Raw genomic sequence first — 23,970 nt, forward strand, 5'->3', positions numbered from 1 at the left:
TGGCATGCTTACATCTGTAGCATGCGGTATTAAAACGTAAGAATCAGATTAGATTTAGAGGACGGATTGTGCATATAGATATAGATAGAAGAGACCCCCAAGAGGGAGGAGGCGCAATTTCTTTCCTTCTGAAGACGCATCAAAGGGGGGGAGCACTTGGAATCTACACTAAATTAAATGGAAAAAGGAGAGTTAGACACATCTTTAGGGACCAAAAGGGGACTTAACCATGACAACATAATTCTCGCCCTCCCTTTTTTACGCTCCTTTGCAGCTCGCAGTGTAACCTACTTATTGCATTTACATGAGGGGCAAGCAGCCGTTCAGAGCAAATTTAATTGAATCTCTCCTTATCTCCACTTCCTCCCTCAGCACTCGGGCACTGACTGAGAGGAGTTAATGGCAAAGAGTGGATCCCATCTTAGCGTTGTCATGGATACGCAGGCTTTGGGTCTGTGGTGAGCTCGGGCCACTCACGGCTGTAGAGTGATTTTTAAGACTCCTTTTCTGGTTTCCCTTCAGTCGGGTTATGGTAAATCTCTGATGCTCCGCAGTGAAAAACGAGGCCAATGCGAGATGAGATTGGTAACGCGAGAGAATTGATACGGCGGTCCCACACATCCGCCCACGTCTTCCTCTGGGGGCTTGATCTGTCTTTTGTGAGAGTGATGATTTCCACAGACATCTTCATCAAGCAAGACTGAGCTCATCACATTGTAAAACGGTTACAGGGAGAACATAGGGAAGACTGGGGTGCAAATATTTGATGGCGTAAATTCCGACACTTCCGATGAATTCATTTAATTAACAGTATAAATCCCTAATTTTGTCTCCTTGATCTAAGTGTCAAATAGCGTGCCCTTCAAAAAACAACGGTATCAGTAAAAAAAGAAATCGCACGTCAAGGACGAGTTTCAGTTTCAGTTTTTTGGTTGTCAAAACACACACAAACAAACTGTGTATTCAGCTCGATTTTCAATTAGCCTTCTGTAGCTAAGTTGCAGCACAATAACAAGCTCATACAATTTAAATGTGCCGTGTACATAAAAAAGCCTCCTGCTCCTTTCATCTCGGTGATGTGTCCCGCCTGCACCGGCGCTCAGATGCAGTTCAGACAGGAGGTTCAATGGACAGGGACGAATAAAGCATTGAAATGCAGTAATTCAATTTTAAAAAAGCACACACATACAAAATAACAACACACAGATACACACACACACACACACACATCAATGAGCAGGTGTGTGGAGCAAGCAAACGGGCACACGCACAGACACACACATTGATATTCCTGTAACTGTAGAATGATTTTCAGATCAATGAGAGCAGGGCCAGGCATGAAGTGAGCTGGCAGGAGGACAGAGGTAATCAAAGTGCCCTTCACAACAAACACACAACAAACCTTTTTTTTTTTTTTTTTTTTTTTAGCTTTGTCAAATCGTGTTACTCTCAAACTGATTGGATCACAATGCTGCAGATTCCTAGAATAAACCACCAACGGCGGTGTTGCATACATCGTTTCCTCTACGGTGAGTAAACAAAGCTGGACATGTGCCATGTTTATCACAAATGTTTGCTAAAACAAGATAAAAACTAAAAGTGCTGCATATGCAGTCGATCACATTTTCAAACGCATGGGACTAAAACCAAAAAATGATCAGCGAGTGAAAAACACCAGCATGCTTTCAGACAGGAATTGAGATGCAGCCAGACAACACTTCAGCACCAATCACACTCCATGCTCTGAGCGAAGGTATTCATTGGAGCTGATCACACCCCTATTGACCATCTGGCATACGTGCACCAAGTAAAGAATGTGAGATCATATCTGCATTGTAATTTTGACAATTCTAACAAACTGTTAGTAAGCTGCCAGCTTCTAAAGGCTACTATATTCATTCCATCCTTTCTTAAAAAGGGCAGTGGTTTAAATGAATGCCTTCTCTTCCCAGGGTTGTGCCAAAGGATAATTCGATTTTTTTTCTCTGATGAACATTGATACCCGCAACACATTTATTCAAATTTTGGTCATTTGTCATCAGTATCTTGTGGTGAACAAGCAATTTCAACATGTAGTGCGCACGCTGAAACAATAATTACTGAGCAAATGTTTGCTCCCTTAAGTGGAAATTTAGCCTGGTGGAGGTAATAAAAGGAGAGGTCTGGTTGTCACCAGGATCCTGAGGAATCTTCTGCTCGGGACTATAAATATTTACATCAAATCTTATTTCAATCTGGCAAGGAGCTGTTTGGCTATTTTATTTTGGAAGTGTTGGGAGCACCGATGACACCAGTCTATACTACGCAGTACGCACCACCAGGCGCTTTACACCTACTACATGTTTTGGCTAGCTAACTTTTGCTAAATTACTTGGCATAATTTACCAAGTGGATTGGAGGGGGGGGGGGGGGGGAACCAGGACCAAGACTTGGCGGGGCAGACTGTCACACGCCCTGCTGCAGTAGAATGAGACATTTTCTAAACGGACTCTGGGGCTCCAGAAACACTACCACTTTTGTCCACTTTTTTCCACTTATTTCTGAGTATTGAATCATCAATTTTAAGTCTTAAATCAGATCTGTATAATGCCTTGACAAACTGAGATATTACAGACTGTAAAATAATCAGTGGCCAACACTATAATTGCAAAGCTACCTGACTTTACGATCCATCATGTTCGTGTTTTGTGTGCGTACTGACATGAGACAGTCCGGAGAAAGAGATGGTGTGGTTACGGGCATCAGAGCATGAGGGTGACAGCGACACCACACTGTCATTACCCCGTGTATTTATAGCCTCTCCATCTTCCTCCCAGTGTGCGTATGTGTGCGTTTGTGTATGCGGCACTTGGCCATGCTCTGCTGCCGCTTTCGGGGCTCAGCTCCGGCTCCATCCTCTAACCCAGAATACTGACAACATGAGCAACCTGTTTCCTCTCAGTGGAAACTCGCCTCGCCTATGACAGCCTTCATGGTATCCAGGAAATAGGAGACAGCCAGGCAATGCAGACCCTGACGACATTATAGGAACTAAAAATAAATGTTTTGAAGGACACACACTGCACACCAAAGGACATTGCGTCATAAGGATTTCAAACTCCAGCCCTAGCTCAAATGGTAATGTTTACATTTCAAAGAGCACTTAAGACTCTGTGCAAAGAGCATCAGATTCAGATGATAGGCAGGCAGTCATCAGAGAACTTTGAAGTCATCAGAGAACTTTGAACTTATAGTCAAAGCGCGCAACATGCAAATTTACCATTTCAAACATTCAGTTTGTGAATATGTTCAGCAAATCAGTCTTCCCCTTCTGCTGGCTCCCATCATCTCTTTTTCTTAATCTATACTCTCCTCTTTTCTGCCTGTCTCTTCAAATCCCTTCTACGGAGACCTACAGTAGAGCTGATTATTAAACTAGCCATGCAGGTTGTCACTGGCTTTAGTATCAGTCAGTAAATGTCAGCATTGCAAGTGAATTTAAGTCTATGTCGAAACTGGCTTCCTCAAGTTGCTCTGTGTGGCGGTGCAGACGTGCAAATACTGCAATCAAGATCCCTAAAAAAGGTAAGCTGTAAGATACACGAGTTATTCAATATTAATCAGCTTTTCTTTTGAGGCTGTATCTGTTTGAATTAATGCCTGAGCAGAGCCCACAGACTACATTCAGTCAACTACTTTAATCAGACGCCGATATGATTTGAATGTTTATTATGTGCACAAATTGATGCACCCGTGCCAAAACGGAAATGGACAGCCATGGTTTCAGAGAACTGACACATGAATGTAGAATAGTATCTGGTCTTGTAACTCGGCTACCATTATCACGCCTATATATATATATACGAGTTCATTCATGAGCTCACCTCGTGGTGTGTGACTGTATTCCTACCAAAGCTACTATAAATGAATAGAGTTGTCCTCCATCACTATCAAGGTGGCTTATTCATGAATCGATGTGTAGTCTCACAATCTCAAGATAGCATCGGCTAAATGGATATGCTAGTGCAATGTCATTGCTATCAGTGTCATCGCAGAGTGTTTTCTTCTCTCACATGCATACAAACGAGCATACGCACGCTCTTGTGGGGAAAAGGATGCCAAAGGCATTATTACAGCCATTATTATTACAGCAATTTGCTCTGGTTGTAGCCCAGCCAGCCCTGTCATTACCACCATTTAAAATGGTATATAAATGTGCCTTTGGCAGTCTATAAATAGAGATAATTAGCCGGCGTATTGGAAATAGGCATATCGCAGCTATACATTACAAAGATGGGGGAATCGGGGACCTGCAGTTCAGCCAGGCCAAAAGTAACCTGATAAAACATTGACAGCCCCCCCCCCCCTGCATGCTTTTTCAATGTACTTGTAGCCTGCAGGAGGGGCCTCCTTTAAGGTGCAGGTAGTCACCACTGCTGTGCCAGGTCAGGTTTTGCAAAGGCATAAAGAGTCAATGTCCGGATCACTTAAGAAATCATGACATTTATTGCACATCTTATGTACACGAAAGCTAATTCATGAACCTCTTCATGCCGGAAATGATGGGGAAAGTGAGTGGATTCATAATTATTTGCCAACAGTAGCTTGAGGAATGGAATTAGTCAAGAAAACTCAACAAGGCATAGTAAGTGCTGCACAACAGCATTACAAATGTGGGCTGTGATAAATAATTAAAATTCCAGCGGGGAGCAAACAAAGCATTACGCACCACGATGACGACAACTGTCATTTCAAGGCCAAACTCTGAAGAAAAAAAAACCCATCAAACATTACCTACACACTGAAGTTAACAATTCACTGCTGAAGCTACGGTTTCCTGTGTTTCGCAAATGTGTGCCATTTTTGTTTCAGCACAAATGTACAGCGGGAGGTTAAGGGTGAAACCCTCCTGAGGGACGGAGGTCATTTATACCCAATTAGACCTCTAGCTTGGTAAAAGAACATACTGACAAATACATTCATTAAATTCATGCATGACTGGTCGGTTGTTGTCGTGCACACACCAACACCCACGGCGCTGCATTGCACTGCCACAGTAACAGAATACAGTTGAGTCATTTACCGTGACTGATGGTCGAACAACAGCAGAAACCACTGCTTTGATTCGGTCTCTGGTGTATTGTATCCCACAATGCAATGGGGGGGGCCTTCATTGTAACTGTGATAAGGGAATAAATGGACCAGCTGGAAACCGTGGAACATTGAACAATTGAATAGGGTTTTGTTGCCTAGTAACCATGACAGGAGCTGTTGATGATCTAGTCATTTTCAAAGTGCTTTTCGTGTTTTCTTGTTTTCTGAGACCTCTCCTGCCTCTTGTAGTTTAGATCCAGTAAGAACATAAATAATAGTGGACTACAATGATGTGCCAGTGGTTACTGACCTGAAGGAATGAAGCCGTAGTGGTGGGTATGGTCAAAGTTGAATCTCTTCATAATGGCTCATGTATCATGATGTCATTTATATTAGAAGTTTAGTTCTTCCCAGATTTTGCCATTAATGTCGTACAGAAGTGGAGTCACCAGGTTACCCATCTACACGTCGCTAATGGATTAAACACCCATCCACTGAGCCTGAGGCAAACAAGTTGTTTAGAATTCAAATTGATATTTTGATGACTGACAGTTATGGATATGAAGTATGTAAATATTTCAATTGAATATGCCTTTCAAAGAACAAAGTCACAAGTGTAAGTGAAGAACTTGTAAAACACGTAAACTGGACAAGTTAGGAGGTCAAGCCGACGTAATTCAAACAACCATTCGGTAGCAGTGGGTTGGCTCAACGTTTCTTTAATCAAGAGGCTCATTGGGCACCGGCGTCATGTGTCAAGTGGAAACTCATCAGTATTTATGGAACTTACTTTGACATACTTCAATGTTGTTATGGATATTTTGGCATTTCCTTGACTCTGATTAGGGGAATTCATTTCATGAAGTATTTGTGAAGAAAGCATTGAATTGAATCTGGTTTGAATCAGCCAAACTCTTCTGGCCTCGTTGTATATGCAGTCCAAGTTGCTGCCCTTTAACTGAATGTGAGAAGTGCATAATCTTTACTCTACCCGATTTTCCTCAGTTCGGTCAGTCTCCCGTCGCAATGTCCTGACATTTTTGTCCTTTGACAACAATGAATTGCTTGGCTGCTGAACAGCTTGAGCCAGGTAGGCTCAAGCTGTTAAGGAGCTGGTGCAGCAGACTAGCAGCTTATTCTGCAACATGATCGTCAAAGAGCTTGCCGCACGCTGGCCTGGGCTGCAAGTTACACGAATGGCTTAAAAAAATAAAATAAAAACCTGAACCCGTCTGTTGGTTCCTTTCCCGGACTTAACAAGCGCACTGAGAGAGCAGGGTCAGTGTTGACAGCACATCACCATATTCGTGACTGAGCATGCTCTGAATCCTAAAAGATACATTTATTTTCAGAGAGATGGTAATTGCTTCAGGATCAGACATAAAAATGTTCCTAATCGGTAATGAAATACAGGCCTATCATGGTATTGTCACCACTAAATAAGCCTGGATAATGTTCTTAGCTTACCTGCACTGCCATAAAAAGGCACCGTAAAAAATGGCAAAACCGTGTGATACGAGAAAGTGTTCAGGCAGCTATGATGGGATTCCAAGTGCTTAGCACAACTAATGAATATCATTCCAAATACACTTTTGAAATATTAATTCATTTCAAATTGTATGCATCTGACATGAGCACACAGTGAATCAGTATCCAATGAGGAAGATACCTCACTTTTCAGTAGTTGTTATATTTTCAAAAAGCAAGTAACATCAAATCAATAACCACACGACGTAAGGAGGACAGTTTTGAAATATACCGAATTCCAATTTAACATTTAAAAAAAACCTGTTTGATATTGTTTGTCAGACCGAAGCACCATTGACAATGAATGCCCCAGTGGATAGAAGCATTTAGTTGATCCGTGGATGACAAGTGTCTGAAAGGACTATTTGTTATTAGAACGGGACGTGAAAAAAGGAGCGAAATGCAAAATCTTCAAAGACTAGGATGGAACCGACAGTCTGCTTTTAGTGCTGGCAGAGAACATAAAATTACTTTTTAAAATGGATTAATTTAAATTCAGATGCAAATGCAGAGCTTTCCAAAAAATAAGACGATTTGTGCCAGGGTGTGGAATGTGTTTCGGTTGAGATTGAGACATTACTTCTTTTTACAAATAGGCAATTTATAATTTCTTTAGGCTACACGCCAATGTCTAGTTCTCAACTAAAAGACTGTATACTGTGTGCTTGTTGAAAAATGTATGATTTCTGAATACATGCGAGTTGGCCGAAGCTGCTTGCTCCATAACCTTTTCTCGGTGCTTGTTAACTCAAGTAGGTCGAGTGCGTCCTGGAAGCTTGTGACAACGTGGGATATAAATCTCACATTTAACTTGTCACATCATTCCCTCTCTCTTTCTTTACATTCCTGCCACTGTATGCAAGTAGAAATGCCACAAAAACAATTTTAGAAAAAAAATAAATAAAAAAAAGTCCAAATGCAGCCTGGGTCTCTAAACCCATGAATCAATCGTTTCATCCTCTCCACTCAGCAAACATACCCCGAGCAGATGATTCTGGGTGCACAGAGGTTGAAGCAGGCAGTTCAATATTAAATCCAACCAACTACACTTGCATAAAGCAGCCGTCTAAGCAAAGCTGCATCATCATTCATGTCACCACCGTCTACATTACGACTCCAGCAGACGTCACACAGACACATTTCTTGGTGGCGCCGCTGCTGTCAGAGTGACTGGTCTTATTATCCCTTTAGAAGAAAATTAGCTCATTTCTTTTTCCACATAGAACAGACTGTCCATAGTTCATTGGTATATCCATCATCGGCATCATGGGTGTCGTCAGGTTAGTTAGGCACGATGGGAAATAGTGCTGAATACTGTCTCAAAACTTCTTAAATACCTGTGCTACTTACCACTTCAAAGGCTCTCTATACGGCTGTGTAGTGAGAAAATGTACTCTCCCCATTTGGTCCCAGACATTTCTAATCAACAGAAAACTAAATCCAGCAACCGTGGAATAATTGAAAATGTGCTTAGTGGAACCCACTTAGATTTATGAGAGACCCTTCGCTACCTATTTATTTTCTGAAGGCGCCTGTGTTTTATGGTTTTCACACAGTTTTTCTCCCGGCTGCTCTCTTAGTCAAACGGTGTCTATATGGGAGGTGTGAAGCCGTTTTGTGTGTTGGAGAGAGACACACACACATCCACACAGAGGGAAGAGATGAGCTATCACATTTCTAGACAATCAAATGCAAGACAGGTGGGTAACCAGACAGATAGGATGACACAGACATCCCAGAGATAGCAGGACGTTCAGACTTTGTTTTCGATCATACAGATTGAGGCAAAGATCTTTGAACTTGTAACCATTAATAATCTGAGGTCTAAGAGTTATTTTCAGATGAATAGAAACCAATTCCAATATCCAAGTGATCCTTTCATCCCACGAGCATACAACACCTGGCCTTACACCTGTAAGATGCCCGTCTCACATTTCTGCTTCCGACCTCGAGTGTGAAAAGGATTTTTTCTTTTCTTTTTTCTCCACCTTGTTGTTTGAGGTTGGTTAGATAACATCTATCTGATGATGACTGTGTTGTTGATCTCCCGCTACGGGTGATTAGGTGACTACAGACTTTGTGTGGTTGGGTTCAATTGTCAATGGCATTTCTATTTACACCATTTCCTTCATGATCTACAGTTAAACATCTTTAAAATGTTACTTAATCCACATGGATATTCTTTGGATGTAGATGGCCGGCTGATTTAGTTTGTTGAAAGACAAATTCACACATTCACACAAGATCACTTCCAGGCGGAGCTGGAAATTAAAGGTGCAGAATACGAGATTGGGAGTATTTGGATTGTCTCAACGGCTTTAAGCAAAGTGCTGACAGAGCTAACAGTGTTCACCAGAGGGGTGACCGGAAGGTGGGTGCTACACACGCGTTATCAGCTGCAACCACCGTATGAGCAGTGCAAAGCGGCGGCCGTAAGTGAACCAGTGGGGCACGCTCACATGCACTAACATGCACTAAAGGCACGCGTGGCCGGCCTGGCTACGTCAACAAAGCAAGGAGAAGCTCAGATAACAACACACACAGTAGGAGAGCGACTTTCAGCTGTGAGGGCCAGGAACTAAATTCCTAGAAAATGAAAGTCGACATAACGCATGAAAACTATTAAAAGGAAAACCCAAGTCTGTGTTGTTGGAAATTCATACCTCAACTATGGTGGTTTTGGCTGCCTTGCACATGGGCTGGTTGAAGTTCCTGGCTGTTTTCCTGACAGAGGAGAGCAAGAAAGAAGTGATATGAAAACAAATCATAATATTTAAATTAAAAAAGGCAGAGATGAGCAAGTAAAACGCAAAACCTCTCAGTGTAATGTCCAACATCTAGTATCCAGTACGGCATGTTAGTTTACTAGAAGACACTGCTCTCTTGTGGAGAAATACTGTACTACATCTACTAATTGGTTGGCGCAAATTAGCTTATTGATGGTAGATGGAGGGTCAACACTGAATTTAGACCGATGAGGATATCCATTAACTTAATGAGTCATTTATTATCTGGATTTTTCTGACTTTGTTCCATGTACGTTGTTAGTAATGATCAGTGATGATCCTAAACCTAACCTGAGATGAGTGTGCTGTGAGAATAATTCAAGAAATAGAAGCTGATGCTGACATATGATATGTTAACACACGTGGATCAAACGAAAGAAAAGCATGTAGCTAGAATCAGTCCATACAGTACATCCCTCAAAGATCCTATAAAAAGGTCACGGTTCAAATAATTGAATTTCCATTGCTAAAACCAATCCCAACCTTTCCTTAAACTGTTTCACTCTCGCCACGTGACATTGGCATCATGTGAAGATTGTTGTGCAAACACGAGCAAGGTGATAAAGATCAGGCTAATGTGCTTTGTGGCAGGAAGAACCTGAATCCTTTACTAGATAAATACTGGTACCTTCCATTTCAGCCGTTACCTGAAAATAATGTTTCCAGCCTTGTCAGCTTTCCACGCCTTGACCAGTGCGAAGTCTCCAGTTATGGCCTTTTCCATGATGTAGTGCCTGCCATTGAACTCCCGCACCTGTACAATGACAACCCAATTCAAGGAGTGAGTGGCGCCGGCTGCAGCATTTACAGCATTTTCAGACTTGGCCCAGATATGCGAGTCCAGGCCGAGGTTAGTCATTGCTGCTGATTTTTATTTTTTATTTTTCACACAAGAAAATCAACAACACGACAAACATTCACGGCGACGCATCACGCCATCTGTGAAAAGCCTTATTCTGGTAAACATGAACTTTCAATAACAACAAACAATAACTTTCCCTCGTTATTTAAATGGTGACTGAATGCGTGTTTTTGTAATGCAAAGCCTATTTTGAGGACTTCTTCAACCCAGGTCTATATGCATCTTCCACTGTGAAGAAAGGATGGCTTTCACTTCTGGAGAGAACGACAACGCACCACATCCAGCTTCCTGGGAAGCAAAACAGTGCCCAAAACTCTCACCTCTCTCTTCTCACTGGCGATGGCAATGCTGCCATCTTTGTTATACTTAATAGGAGAGCCTCCCTCTTGGATCAGTGTGCCGTAGCCAGTGGCTGTGAAGAAGGCTGGAATCCCAGCACCCCCAGCCCTGATCCTCTCTGCAAGAGTTCCCTGAAAGGAAAAAAAAAAAAAAGAGTGTCAGATTAAAAGAAGACGACAACATATAAATGTCCACGGCATGCCTTTGTTATTGTCCAGTATATCACATATACAGTATGAGGTCTGATCATTTGGATGTTGGAATTTAGCATGTCAAAACCTCCTGATTGAGTGAATTTGGTTTGTCAATGTGCATTTTCATAAAGTTATGTATAATAGACCTTTCCATGTTTTCTGACCAACCTGTGGCGTCAGTTCCACTTCCAACTCCCCGGTCAGATACTGACGCTCAAACTCTGCATTCTCCCCGACGTAGGAAGAGATCATCCTCTTGATCTGTTTAGTCTTCAGCAGCAGGCCCAGGCCAAAGTTATCCACTCTGAAGAAAAACATTCACATATCATCATGAACCTTTGAATGGGAGTGATTAGGTAAATTGTTAATGGACGGCATTCATATGGCTCTCTCCTTGTTTAGCGACCACTAAAAACACTTTACAACACCAGCCAACATTCACCCATTAACACACACACAAAACTATTTGGGGTTCAGTGTATTGATTGCATACACATTTGCTGGTTTAGTCTCATTTGTCCCTGCTCTTTGACCGAGAGGAGAGTCCTGACATTGTAACATACCTCTTATTCCCAAAAATCCCCAGGGAGGTTATTCACAGCTGTTGTAACTGTTGTAACCATTGTGTTACGAGGGCTGTTGGGATACTCACGGTTTAGTGAGATGACTGACTTTATGTGGCTGGTCAGTCTTTAACATATGAAGGCATAGTCTTCATACAACTTAATAAAACACATAAAGAGGGTTCTGTCTTATATTTCCCACCCTGTCTTATTACAGGCTGCAATATTCCTCTGAGAACACTGCAATCAAATCAAATCTGTTTTAATGACCAATCCAAATGAAACTTTAAGTTAATGTTATTGTTGCCCTTTATTACTGTCTCTGATCCTACTGTTCAGAGCCAACACAAAAGCTGAGCTTTGCAAAGAGCGGATTTTCCTTCTTTCCAATATCCCAGGGAGCCGAGAATCAGGAACCACTGCTTTGTCCACAACTCTAATCTCAGATCCTCAGCTGACACGATATCTAGGTCATGTGCGCTCAGAATGTCAAAAACAGATGACTGTGTTAAGCCCCCCCCCCCGTCCCCGTCCCACACGCAGCTAGCGTTACAAAACATCTATGTCAAAGAGCAAGTCTGACTCACAGTTTGTTATCTTATTTGTTTGTATGTTTGTTTGACGACAAACACCACGTCAACTTCAACGGGTGGACTCTCCTATCGGGGACAGAGGACAATACAGAATGAAGAAATTCGAGCTCTCCAAGATAAATGTTCAGTGATCAGAGCAGCTTCCAGCATTGGACACAATTCCTGCCTTTCATACAGAATCTATGCTGGTGAAAGCATGAATATAAAGCTGCGGGGGGGTGCCGCTCTGTCACAGCTCAATAATCTCCTGAATCCTCTCATCTCCCGTTACAGTGCATGAAGAGCGCACTGTGCCAGTCTTCATCACGCCAGAATTCAATCTTCCCAGAAAACATCAAACACACTGCTCTTACTTTTTCTTACTATTCGCAAAAACTTCATCCATCATATTGTCTTGACTCCCATATGTCGTATTTGTAGTATTGCACTTTCACCAGGATTGTTGAGAGAAATGGCGTTTATCTCAAAGTGCTCATCGTGGCGGTAAAGAATGTCCTCTCTGTTATCACGGGTGCATTATTCCTCATATTGAAGTTACACATAGTGTAAAATCGTGTCCTTCCTCTGAGACTTGAAGAGGATTAACAACCCATTCAGGTCTTCAAGAACAAAAGGAGCAGAGGAAGAGGAGTTTACAGCTTTGGGAAATCTTCTGTCCAAAATTGAAATGTTACACAACTGCTGCTTTCCCCTCACAGCCCTCATCCCTGCAGACACGCTTAGTTGTCCCCAAAACAAAAAGAGTGGATGTACAGTAGGCACGGTAGCTTTTACAAAACAAGAATAATCAACAACAGTCGCGTGTTACGACTGGCAGTCAGTTCTAAACTCCCCTCCCCTTGTTGCAATATGACTCGCGCATACTATAAATACCATAGTTCCCACTATAATGTACACGTAGCCTACATGTAGCCATGCATAAGATGATCCACTGTGTTGGGACTGGCTCAGAGACAACATGGCCACTGTTTGTAAGAGGTTGCAATGTACAATCTATGGGCAGCAATGATTGTTCAAAGGGCTCAAGTAAATATTTTGAGCAACTATTTCAAGAATCAATATCCAGCAAAAACCAAAGTCCACGAGAGAAGTCTGGTGAAGAGTAACTTCTGTGAAGCACACTTTGTAGGTGAAATAACTACTGGCACAGAGAAATGTATTCACAATGTCTGTACAGAGACTAAGCCATTTGATCTTCCTACTGCACGACTACAATAGGAAGTAGTCAGTGTTTCTGCAGAGTCGGTTTCATATTTAAGTAGAACAGGTTCCAGTGACTCTTTTCAAGTTTCAGTGCTGCTGTGCAAACACTTCAGATAAAACTACATTTACTGTGTTGGCAGCACATTGGCATTCGGTTACGGAAAAAGATTACAACATGACAACTGACAAGACTGTTTCCTAGTCTGCAAGAGAGACATCGGCATGGTGCTAAAAAAAAATCCAGGGAAATTGCGGTGAAAAGCTAAGTTGATAGCATACAGGTAAAGCTTTTCATTTGTACTTCTTTAAAAATGAAAAAAATGTTCTTTCCAGGATTGTCATGATTCAGGTATTTCCTAAATGATTGACCCATGAACCCAATGCTTAGTAGAATAAATGACTACGTCTCTAGTTTGAGATTCTCCTGCATATCAAGGTAACTAGACCGAATGCTTAATAAAGGGCATTGATGTCACCTCTGAACGTATTTATCTGGAGTTTGTCCCACTGAGAGAAAAGACACACGTCACACACACCTGACCACTGAAGGAGGCACTGTAACACTGCTTGGTTTGCAAGCACACATTCAGATCCACACACACACACACACACACACACACTTACCCTGCATTGTTGCTGACGGCGGTGAGACCGCTAACGCCGGTCTTCAGTAAACTGTTGATGAGATTCTCTGGGATGCCACATAATCCAAAGCCTGTGTTGCGCCACACAAAAAGGCAGTAATGCATTATAAACAAAAAGAAAGTGGAAGCAACCAAGGAGTCATTGCAGAGTGTGTGAAAAGGCTTAACTATGGTACTTCAAGGTGGAACTTTCACCTAGTAGGGTTAGGAACATGGCAGATATGGAAAAAAAAGAAAAACCTATAATATTTCCCGCTGTTACAAAACACACAGGAAAACTTTGAATCGAATAACATGGTCAACCTGGAACCAAGCCTCAGGTAATTCTAGTCATTTGTCAGTATCACGTGTTTCGATTATTACACTGAGTGAGGCAGATTTCTGTTTGTCCGTGTTTTTTTTCCCCCCAGATAGAGGTGACACACAACGGAAAATGTTGAACAATGTCTCTCCGAACTTGACTATAAATAAGAGCTGTGGAATTTCTGTGTGCTCTGTGTGTGGATGGTAAACAACCACAATGCCAGACACAGTTCAAGCTGACTTTGCTGTTGAGTGCTCATTGAACATACATTGTTTTCATGAGTTAACAAAACTTGCACGCAGTTACAAACTGAGATAACTTGCCAGCACTGTCATCAAGGTGTCGATGTAACCATCCTATAATCTTAAGAGTCTGTTTGTGAAAGTGTTGTATGTATTACCTCCCACAAGAATGGTAGCTCCACTTGGGATATCTTTGACTGCCTCTGTGGGATCCGAGTAGAAGTGTGAACTTCTTTGGCTGGAGGTAGAAAAGTAGCAGCCGCAGGACTGCAGAAAGCAGATCAAGAGGCGATTAAATTAAACAGAAACACTTTAAATTGAGTCTTTCAGAAAGAGTTCCAGGAACTAACTATAAGTGATTCTGAATAACAACATGCCAGTATAACGCTTAAAAAAACTGTTGCTGGTTAAAACGAAACCGACAGATGCCTGAGGGCAGCTAATATGGGGCTAAAACCAATTCTGATTTATATGCAGCACATTTTGTTGTGTTTTGCCACCTGCATTTCACAGACAGGACTATCATGGATTATAACCATGATGGGCTGTGAGTCTACGGGCTATGTTTATTGCAATTACATTATAAACCTGTTTAACTGGCATTTGATGTTACATATTTGGGATTTCAGTAACACGGATTCCTATGAACGTGTAACCTTGAGCATTCACTCCTTTTGCTTTCCTCATTATTACTAACTTCACAGTGGATTATGAAAGCAATGGCATTACTGTATTGTACAACGTCCAGACTATAACATGTGCATAACAGAAATATTGTTTGCGTGTAAATACATACTGGCAGAGGTGGATTATGCTAAACACGAGCACACCTTCACGTTGGACGTTTTGACTGTGCGTTATGTAAAGCCGCTACAATGAACTAAGTTAACTGTTATCTATTCATTGTTTAAAGTCATTAATCGTCACAATATTATGATCATGTATTCCAGCGATTTACAAGCATATTGTGTTAACCGTGTCAATTATTGAACCCATCAACGTAACCGTACCAACCTTTCTCAAATGGAGATTTTCCCCATTTAATTTGGTTCTGCGGGGACCTGAGAGATTTTTGAAGAATAAATTCTCCGCTCTGCACAAGGCTTTGAGGGCAGCCATGCTTTTGAGACACGGGGAGAGGAGCACTGTGATAGCTGCAGCCGACGAGACGACAGATGATGTAGGCTGCTGAAAGGTTGCTGTGTGGCTACCCGCAATGCTAGCTCACACGCCAAAAACTCAGCGCCCCAATGACATTGGCTGGTGCGTCAATGGGCTGGACTAGCACGCGGTGACACAGAGGCTCGGCTAGCTCATTTAAATTTAACCCTTTCACTACCACCACGCCACCATGCGGTAACAGTTACTCTGCGAACTGCAAAATGCTTTCACTGTTACAGAGACGTTAATGTCGTTTCAAAACCCCTAAATTGGAATAAGTATCGGAATTTAAGTATATACAAGTGCGGAGATAACTACCTTCATGCGCACGCGCACACACACACAAACACACTGATGTCTCTTGGAAACAGGCATGACACTATGAGCACGTGAGTAATCCCTGGCTCACGTGACGCATACTTTTAGTCATGGCCGACGACTACAGGCGACAGGGTTTTGAGTTGGAGAGAAGGATCTTTGAGTTAGACATCAAGTGTTCCAGTCTCAGAGCTGAAAAGCAAGGTATGGACATAACGTTGTTATTTTTGTGTCTCGTGGCCGTTCTTGGCACCGCGTCTGCGTGGCTAAGATTATTGTTCAGTTTATTAGCTACCTAGCAAGCTAGCTAACGTTATCTAACATAGCTTGCAACTATAACAACAGCTGTTGTCTGATGAAATGTTATCGGCAGATAATACTTGCCCAACAGTTATTATCTAGCCGGTGAACATTTAACTTCGTCACGGTTACTAACTGACCGATGTTTGTTTTTGAATATTATATGGGTGTCCGAGTTAACGGCTAGCGTAAATTTGCTAACGTTAGCTAAAATGCATTATTGTTGACAAACGTTTTACATTAGCTGGCCATGAAACACGATGCCACCTAAAAGTAAATAAAATAGGGGTGAGAGTTAACCGTAGAAGTAAAGTTTCCATTATTTTATGTTCAATTCTACCTGTTATAGTCGTCATTACGTGTCAACATTGTTAACGTTAAACGCTTGAAAACGTCAGTTCACATTTCATGCCATGATTGTATTAATTTATTATGTTGGCAAACAGTCACATTGCCTTTAGCTTTGTTACGTTAAAACTATTTTGCATAGACTTGTAAATATACAGTGCCATTCATCAACAAAAGTACAGAAATAATTGGTAACATGTTAATGTGTCGTTCTTCCACAGATGATGACTATTTACAGAATGCGTCTGCCATACTAGACAAGTTGAAAAGCTATTACAGGCAAGGAGGGGAGAGTAGCAACCTTTCCAAGGTGCTTCAGGATTACACACAGGTACTTCATTACACTACATTAGCTAGTGTTTAATATCTGGCTCTGTTTTCCATTTATCATTTAGTTTGTAAAACATCATAAAATAGTGAAGAAAATGCCTCTCAAATTCCCTGAACTCAAGGTGATCTTCAGATTGTAAGGTGCATCTGTCTTAGAGTCCAAAACTCAAAGGTATTCAGTCATGCTTACTTTTATTAAACGGGGAAAAGCATCCTTAAATTTGAGAAGGCGGAACCACCAAATCCTTAGCAGGTTTGCTTGATAAATGACATAAGCGATTAACCAAAATGAATGTGTTCTTTTTTTGTTTTATCCCTATAAACGTCAAACTTGTAGCCCCTCAGTTCAGCCTTTGAGTTCAAAACCATATGCTATACATCTATTTCACTGATATCATAGCTTTCACAATGTAGGAGAAGAAATGTACGCCCTAACTGCAATCAACTTACTTAGCTTTGTGTAAGAGATGCTTAGATTGAGGAAGATTAAAGCCAAGTGTGTGCTGGAGTCAGAGGTTAGTTGTAGATTGTTACGGTTGTCTTGTTGATGTGAAGTGGTCTAAACCCTGACTGAAGAGGCTCAATCGGGTTTTTCGTGATTCTGATTTGATCTACTTTATTAATGAAGAACTCAATACAGTCATTTAGTTTGCTTCTGATGATGTAAACAGTATTTTTGTAAGTGTCAAACTTGTTGCATAGTTTTCTTGAACATTGTATTCAATGTCAAGTGTGAGTATACATTTGTTTTTCATCCTTCAGGTGATCCTGGACATCACATTTTATGAAGAGAATAAACTGGTGGACCAGGAGTTCCCTGAGGACTGCTCACCTTTTAAAATCCAGCAGCTGCTGCAAGACCTGACTGAGCCAGAGGTTTTGGCAGGGAGGCTAGCACCAGCACAAGAAGTGTGTATATGTGTGTCAAGACCATCTTGTGTGCATGTCAATTCCACTTTAATGTGGTCTCTAGTTAGTTTATAGTTGTGCAAAAAAAGAAGTAGCCCATATTTAATTACATGTCATTGTCAAACAGTGCTATTTATGTCTTTTGGTTTTTAATAGGTGCAGTCTATGTTGGGCCTTGAGCTGTTAGAATGCCTCTATTGGAGACGTGGAGCTCTGCTGTACATGTACTGCCACACCCTTCATCAGCGAAAACAGTGGATTAAGAAAAACAAGGACACATTCCTTAAGGTGCCACACTGTTAAGAAATCTAAGTAGATTCAGTAAATTGTCTTTGTGAACAGAAATATGGGCTGATTCAGCCAGATCCATTTACTTTGTTTTGGTGCAAACAGAAGTTTAGTATGTGAGGTTTTTTCTTGGCATATGCTGAGATTAGTCCTAATGCTCATCTGACTCTGTTGTTTCAATCTAGTGTATTCAGGAAGGGGTGCGCTACCTAATGCGGATGTTGCAGGTGAGAAACTCTGTGAAGCTCAACGATGGCGTGGTGCTCCATGACACTGCTACAGCAAGCTTCTTATCTGAAGGTAAACATGTCATCAGTTATCTATGATTAACAGCTTCAGTCAAGTTGGAGAAAATTCTTCATGTGGGCCATTTGATCATACTCACTTATTATTTTGGTCAGGCATCTTCTCAGACACACACCTGTTGACGATGATGTACATCGGGGAAATGTGTTTCTGGGCGGTCAAGTACGAGGACTGCAGTGCTGACACTATGGATCGCAAAGAAGATCGCCTCCAGTTTCGGGACATTGGCACACAGATCCTCAACAAATACGTGCTGGCCTGTGAGGGCCCTCTGCAGGGCCAGGGCTGGAACACAGAAAATGCCAAGGAAATCCTTAGTATTTTACAGTGAACCCAGCTGCCCCTGTGTTGAAGTTGCCCTCAGGCACAGATCTAAGTTCAGTATTCAAATGTGTGTAAACCCCAAATAAAAATGCAATTCATCAGGTGGGGTGTAATCTTGTGGAAGGTACAGTAGAGACATGGGGAGAAAGTGTATGTGAAGGAAAGAGTCTTTGGATCAGTGTCTACAGGCAACCTCATCCCATGCCAAATGGCCGAGGCCAAAGCAGGTGAAGGAGAGGTTAGAAAGGATAAGACTGGTGGTGTAAAACTGGCAGGGGATGCAGCCAAGGTTGTTAAATAACATTTTGCCCTGTCCTGCTGAAAAAGCAGTTATCATCTTGATTCCAGACTGTTGACTGGGGCACTTATTTTGCTCTGAGAATGTGTTATAATAACATTAATATAAATATTAAAAGGTTATTAATGAAATTTACCTTTTTTTTTTTTTTTTTTTTAAGATTGAAGATAATCCAGCTGGAAATGAGACATTGCACAGTAACATTTTATTTATTGTTTTTTTTTTGCGGTTTTGTTCTGCTTTTTAATATGTTATAATTGCATATACATTATATATGTGTGTATACAAATATGCACTAACGGCAAAAAGAAAGGTGTTAAGAAACAATTCACAATGATGTATTCATGACTATTTGAAGTATGTTCAGATTTGTTCATACCAGCTTTGTAATGCGCCACTTGTATTCTCATCTATTGCAAAATTACATTTCTCTGCCACTTCAGTAACCTTGATAGTACAACTATTAATAGAGACTCTGTGTTGTTTGGACGAAAATCATTTTCTGTTTTTTATGTCCTCGTTGACAATAAACACGCGCGTTGTTTTAAGAAAAACACGATTTAGCTGCACGTTATTGAAAAACACAGTACCCACAATGCCCCACTTCAGCCAGCAACAAGGAAGTAAGACGGGTGGATGTGTTGTCATCGCTCACTCCGTCGATATCACGGTGGTTTTACCATTTCGTCGCTTATTACCACTCACTTCTGAAATCATGGCAGGACAGACACAGCAGCTCAGCGAGTCTGTTGTGATCCGCAGCCTCAGAAGGTTCAGGGACCGATATTTCCCAAACAGTGGTAAAGTTGTCAAAGGCTCTTTGACGCCTGTTGTGGACGCGGTAGGAGAGCCACAACCGGGATCTCTGGATAGTTTACCGGTGAGTGAAATTAATGGAAATGTATTTTGTTTAGTTTGACCTGTCCTAAACTATTTAGCCGTTTTAATGTCTATATTCATCTCATGGGGCGAGGTAGGGGCAGGTATGTGAGGTTCAAATGCATGACTACAATTTCGACTTGTTTCCATATAGGACATCTAAAAGCCTGGAAACTGTTCCTCGCATATCTCGATAACCGCTCCTCCAATCTTCTCACGTGGTGGGTGTATTGATGGGGACCCCGTGAAGTGCTTTTTTAAAGATCTAGTGCAATTTTGACACGCGACACATACAATAGTAATCCCATCCTGCGGACAGCCGCTCATGAATACGTCACTTAAACTGCTGGATAGAGTGCTGACCAGTGGCCCAATCCCAATGTCCCCCTTTAGGGACTCACGGACTTTGAGGCGCGCTCCCGCGAAGTCCGTGAGGGTTTAGTGATGTCCCACTGTTAAATCATCGAGTGTTTGATTCTCTTGCAGACATTTTGAGCCCTTTATGAACCCTTACCGTCAGTCAGCTGACTTTGCCTAAGGGAATTACCCACAAATCATTGCAATGTGACGTTAAACACGGGTTAACCAGTGGACGCATGGAGACGTAAAAAAAAAGGTAAACAAAGAGAACGGCTCACGTGTGTTCAGCCTGTCCTATTCAATTTACGCAAACATTAAGGGTTAAAGATGGAACAAAAAGTAAACTTCAGATCAGAAGATATTTATTTATTTGTTCATCAAATATTTGATTTAGTCATTGAAGCTGTTTTGACAAAAACGAGTAAATATATTATATGAAATTACCTTTCAACTTGTGAGGAAAGAGTCTGGAAGACTTTCAAATCAGGGAGTACAAAGTATAAAAATGAATACACACAATTGTATTTGTAATTGTACAATTGTATTTGCAATTGTGTTTGTAGTATTTTTTGTTGTTTTGATGGTAATGTGATATGTTGCAGCAAAGTGCTGTCCCATTCCTATTTACACCGTCTCAAGCCGTCACAGTCTCTCTCACTCAACCACTTACCAGGTGACTTCAGTAAGTCCTTGAGGGTTCAGGGTCTGAGGCTTTAGGGGGGGGGACATTGGGATTGGGCCATAGACTAAATGAATGCTGGATAACGTCATGACTGAACTTACCTTTACTTCCGGCAAAATACCCCCTCTCACTACATCCACGCTCTACTCATCAGTCGCGTTCGTGATGTCAAAGCAAGCGACTAACGTGCGCTGTGATGCTGTTTCCTCAACGTTCCATGAACGTTCACGGGACGTTGTCATTCGAACCTTCCGGGAACTTTTGACGAACTTTGGCTGAAGGCCAGGGTTCAGGGTAGGTCCAAGGTGGAGCTTTCTGTTCTGGTTGAACAGGCTTTATAATGCATCACATTTTAATTGTCAAATGTAATAGTACCACAAATGAATGGACAAGATGTCACATTACATAAAGTGAAATAAGCTGGTTAAATGTAATAGCCATTGAGTCGGGTGGTGAAGAGACACCCTTTTGTACAAGCCGTGTACTCAAGACCAGAATTTGTTCTTTAATTGACAAAGTCATAGTCCTTGCTCTATGCTAGTTTATAAAACTATTTACTGTGATACTTAAAGAAGCCCACATTTTGCTGTTAATATTTATGTAGCCAACTCTCACTAAAGTAACATTTGAAATGCCGGGTTTTTCTTATCCTCGTGTGTCTTTCTATTGATAATATATATCCAAGTGTTAGTGATTGTCCATCGGTTCCTTCCTGTCTCCTTCTCCTAACTAGTCCTTGACACTCTTTTACTTTAGTTTTGTTGAAATCGTGGTATTAAATCATGCCCTCCCTCTTTAAGGTGGACGTACAGTTCCTGATCATGACCTTACTGTCTCCGGCGGATATCTGCATTCTGGGAGCCACCAGTCGGTACTGGAGGGCCATGGTTAGAGATCCAATACTGTGGAGATACTTCCTGCACAGGGACATGCTAAACTGGCCCTCCATTGATCATGTGAGCATGCCCCAACTGGAGTTGTTGGACGCACCACTAATCAATGAAGACGAGAGCCTGGACGATAGAGAAGAGTGGAGCGACAAAGGGATGGAATCGAAAGTTGACTACATGTCAGAGTGGGTGTCTTTTACTGTCGAGGTCAGTTTGTTTGAAAGAGATTTTGACTGCCCTTTATGTCCCGACAGATACCTGAAAGGCTGCCCATCCTGCAGACAACAATGGCTTCCCTCACGGCCAACCTATGAGGTTGTGACCTCTTTTCTCCAGTCTCTGGTGCCCTCATCTGAGCCACGTTTTGCCATGTTGGGCCCCGGCATGGAGCAGCTGGACGTCTCTTTAGTCACAAGGCTCCTGCGTGCTCCAGATGTGCTTCCAGTGTCGGGCACTCCTCACAGACAGATAAATGGTGAGATAACCTTTAATGTTTGGTGCTGATGATGAAGGCTATAAGCTCTTCTCGGTCACCATTATTAGCATAGTGACAAAAACACCCCTGAATCAGTTTAAAGTCCAGCTTCGTCTTGAGCTGATAGGAGCTGGCACTGGAACAAGATCACTTTAACAAGCAGATAATGCTGATGTGGTTATTTTTACAAACCACACACTTCACTTACTTGTTGTGCGTTTACTTTCCTACCACTCGGTGGCAATATTGGCCAATAATTGTTATCAGCTAAGACGCCCCAAGAATCTAACCGACCCTTGTTTTTATACTCTAGGTATTGGCTCAGGGATCAGTTACATGTTCAACAACCAACACAAATTCAATATCCTGACTCTGTACTCAACCAATAGGTAAGCACTTTGTATTCAAAGATACCATGTGAGTTGCAGTTATAATCAGTTTTTCCTGCGTATCATTGTGAATACTGCCACCGTCATTAAACTGTGCATGCTTGTGTGTGCAGGGCAGAGAGGGAGAAAGCCAGATTGCAGCAGCAGAGCATCAGCAATAAACTGTTTACCTTTGAAGGAACCGATGACTCAGGTTATCCAATCTACAGCCCTGCTCCTCAGGTCCAGCAAGTGTGCCAGGTGGTGGACGGTTTCATCTATGTAGCCAATGCAGAGCCTGAGAGAGGTGAGATAAGATGGCATATCTATTCGCAGCCTCTGCTCCTCTGCTACCACCATGTCGCATCATGCACAGTGGGTTTTTTTTTGCCATATAAACTGCCAGCGAAGACCATTTGCATGAAAAACCATGTCATCAGTAGGCGACGGGGAGTCCGAGGCGGCTCAGATTCGGGCTGTGCTTAGCTGTGCCGAGGGTTCGGCGACCAGGCCTCTGCTGGTGCTCTCCTGTGTCTCCAGAGAAGAATCGGAAGAAGTCAGGATAACCCGCCTGCAAACCAGTACCAGCAGAAACAGGGCCAGGTGTCGAACTCCCTGTGTCAACATCGCAAAGAGACTCGGACTACCCCAGCTGGCGAACCCTTGGATGGTAATTGAAAGATTAAAAGATTGATGATTGAAATCTATCCAGTGTCAGTTTCATGAGACTTTTTTTTTTCCCAACCTGTGTTTGTGTTTCTCGCTCTCATTCAGGTGCAGGATACAGTCGCAGAATCCCTATCAGGTCTTCTGGAGGGCGTCTCCTGGTTGCTGAGATGTTCGGGAGTCAAACTCTATGGTAGCTAGTTCTCTAACTTCTGCTGGCTGCCAGATGAGTGAAAACCACTCAGACACCAAGACACACTATACGGCATTACCCGAGTAATTTATGCCACATCTGCACTGATGGGTTTCTAACTGTTGTTCATCCAGGACAACTGAGAGAGACTCTGATCTTTATTTACAGAGAGAGCCGAATGAAGGAGTGATGGCAGGACAGGAGGTTTGACCCCCCCCCCCCCCCCCCCCCCCAGTACACACTCGCAATAAAAATGTAGTTGTTGTAGGATGAACACTGCTTGTTCACTGAGACTTGCAGTAAAACACAGATGTAAAAAGACTCTGGTGCAGGACTACAAAAACCCAAATGAAAAAAATGTAAAATCTCACTTTGACTCAATTTATTATCACATTTAGGACTTGCCGTGCTGCTGACTAATCAGGTTGCCCGCTGTTCAGTTCAACACGGGGAAGAGATTTTTCATGATTTGACATGGCACTTTTCAATATTTCATCTACGGTTCATAATGACCCGGCCTTTTTACAGCTTATGTAACTTTCAGA

The 23,970-nt window shown here is 42.0% G+C and overlaps 3 protein-coding genes across 5 annotated transcripts in view; 2 read left to right on the top strand and 1 right to left on the bottom strand.

The window, feature by feature from the left end:
- oxct1a (3-oxoacid CoA transferase 1a) overlaps nt 1-15,519 on the bottom strand; it is a 38,440-nt gene extending 22,921 nt beyond the window's left edge. Inside the window, exons 1-7 of the mRNA XM_079270836.1 lie at nt 15,345-15,519; nt 14,489-14,597; nt 13,765-13,855; nt 10,950-11,085; nt 10,569-10,718; nt 10,034-10,140; nt 9,264-9,324 (exon numbers count right to left, since the gene is read on the bottom strand). Of these exons, the coding sequence (XP_079126962.1) occupies nt 9,264-9,324; nt 10,034-10,140; nt 10,569-10,718; nt 10,950-11,085; nt 13,765-13,855; nt 14,489-14,597; nt 15,345-15,449 (759 nt within the window). The 5' untranslated portion in view covers nt 15,450-15,519. The remainder of the gene's footprint in view (nt 1-9,263; nt 9,325-10,033; nt 10,141-10,568; nt 10,719-10,949; nt 11,086-13,764; nt 13,856-14,488; nt 14,598-15,344) is intronic.
- Nucleotides 15,520-15,890: 371 nt separating this feature from the next.
- rimoc1 (rab7a interacting mon1-ccz1 complex subunit 1) lies at nt 15,891-18,715 on the top strand. Its single transcript, XM_079270391.1, has 6 exons — nt 15,891-16,013; nt 16,679-16,788; nt 17,550-17,696; nt 17,853-17,984; nt 18,170-18,284; nt 18,386-18,715. The coding sequence occupies exons 1-6, from the start codon at nt 15,920-15,922 to the stop codon at nt 18,619-18,621; spliced, it is 834 nt and encodes a 277-aa protein (XP_079126517.1). The 5' UTR covers nt 15,891-15,919; the 3' UTR covers nt 18,622-18,715.
- Nucleotides 18,716-19,547: 832 nt separating this feature from the next.
- fbxo4 (F-box protein 4) lies at nt 19,548-23,628 on the top strand. Of its 3 annotated transcripts, XM_079269877.1 has the most exons (7): nt 19,548-19,792; nt 21,634-21,908; nt 21,978-22,198; nt 22,512-22,587; nt 22,701-22,873; nt 23,007-23,236; nt 23,341-23,628. In XM_079269877.1, the coding sequence occupies exons 1-7, from the start codon at nt 19,628-19,630 to the stop codon at nt 23,431-23,433; spliced, it is 1,233 nt and encodes a 410-aa protein (XP_079126003.1). In that variant the 5' UTR covers nt 19,548-19,627; the 3' UTR covers nt 23,434-23,628. The 3 variants fall into 3 exon arrangements, with proteins under 3 accessions (XP_079126003.1, XP_079126001.1, XP_079126002.1); XM_079269875.1 differs by having other exon boundaries at nt 21,634-22,198; XM_079269876.1 differs by having other exon boundaries at nt 21,634-22,198; nt 23,010-23,236.
- The last annotated feature ends 342 nt before the right edge of the window (nt 23,629-23,970 follow it).

The sequence above is a fragment of the Melanostigma gelatinosum genome, assembly GCF_949748355.1.
Source record: "Melanostigma gelatinosum genome assembly, chromosome: 6".
Taxonomy (NCBI): Eukaryota; Metazoa; Chordata; class Actinopteri; order Perciformes; family Zoarcidae; genus Melanostigma; species Melanostigma gelatinosum.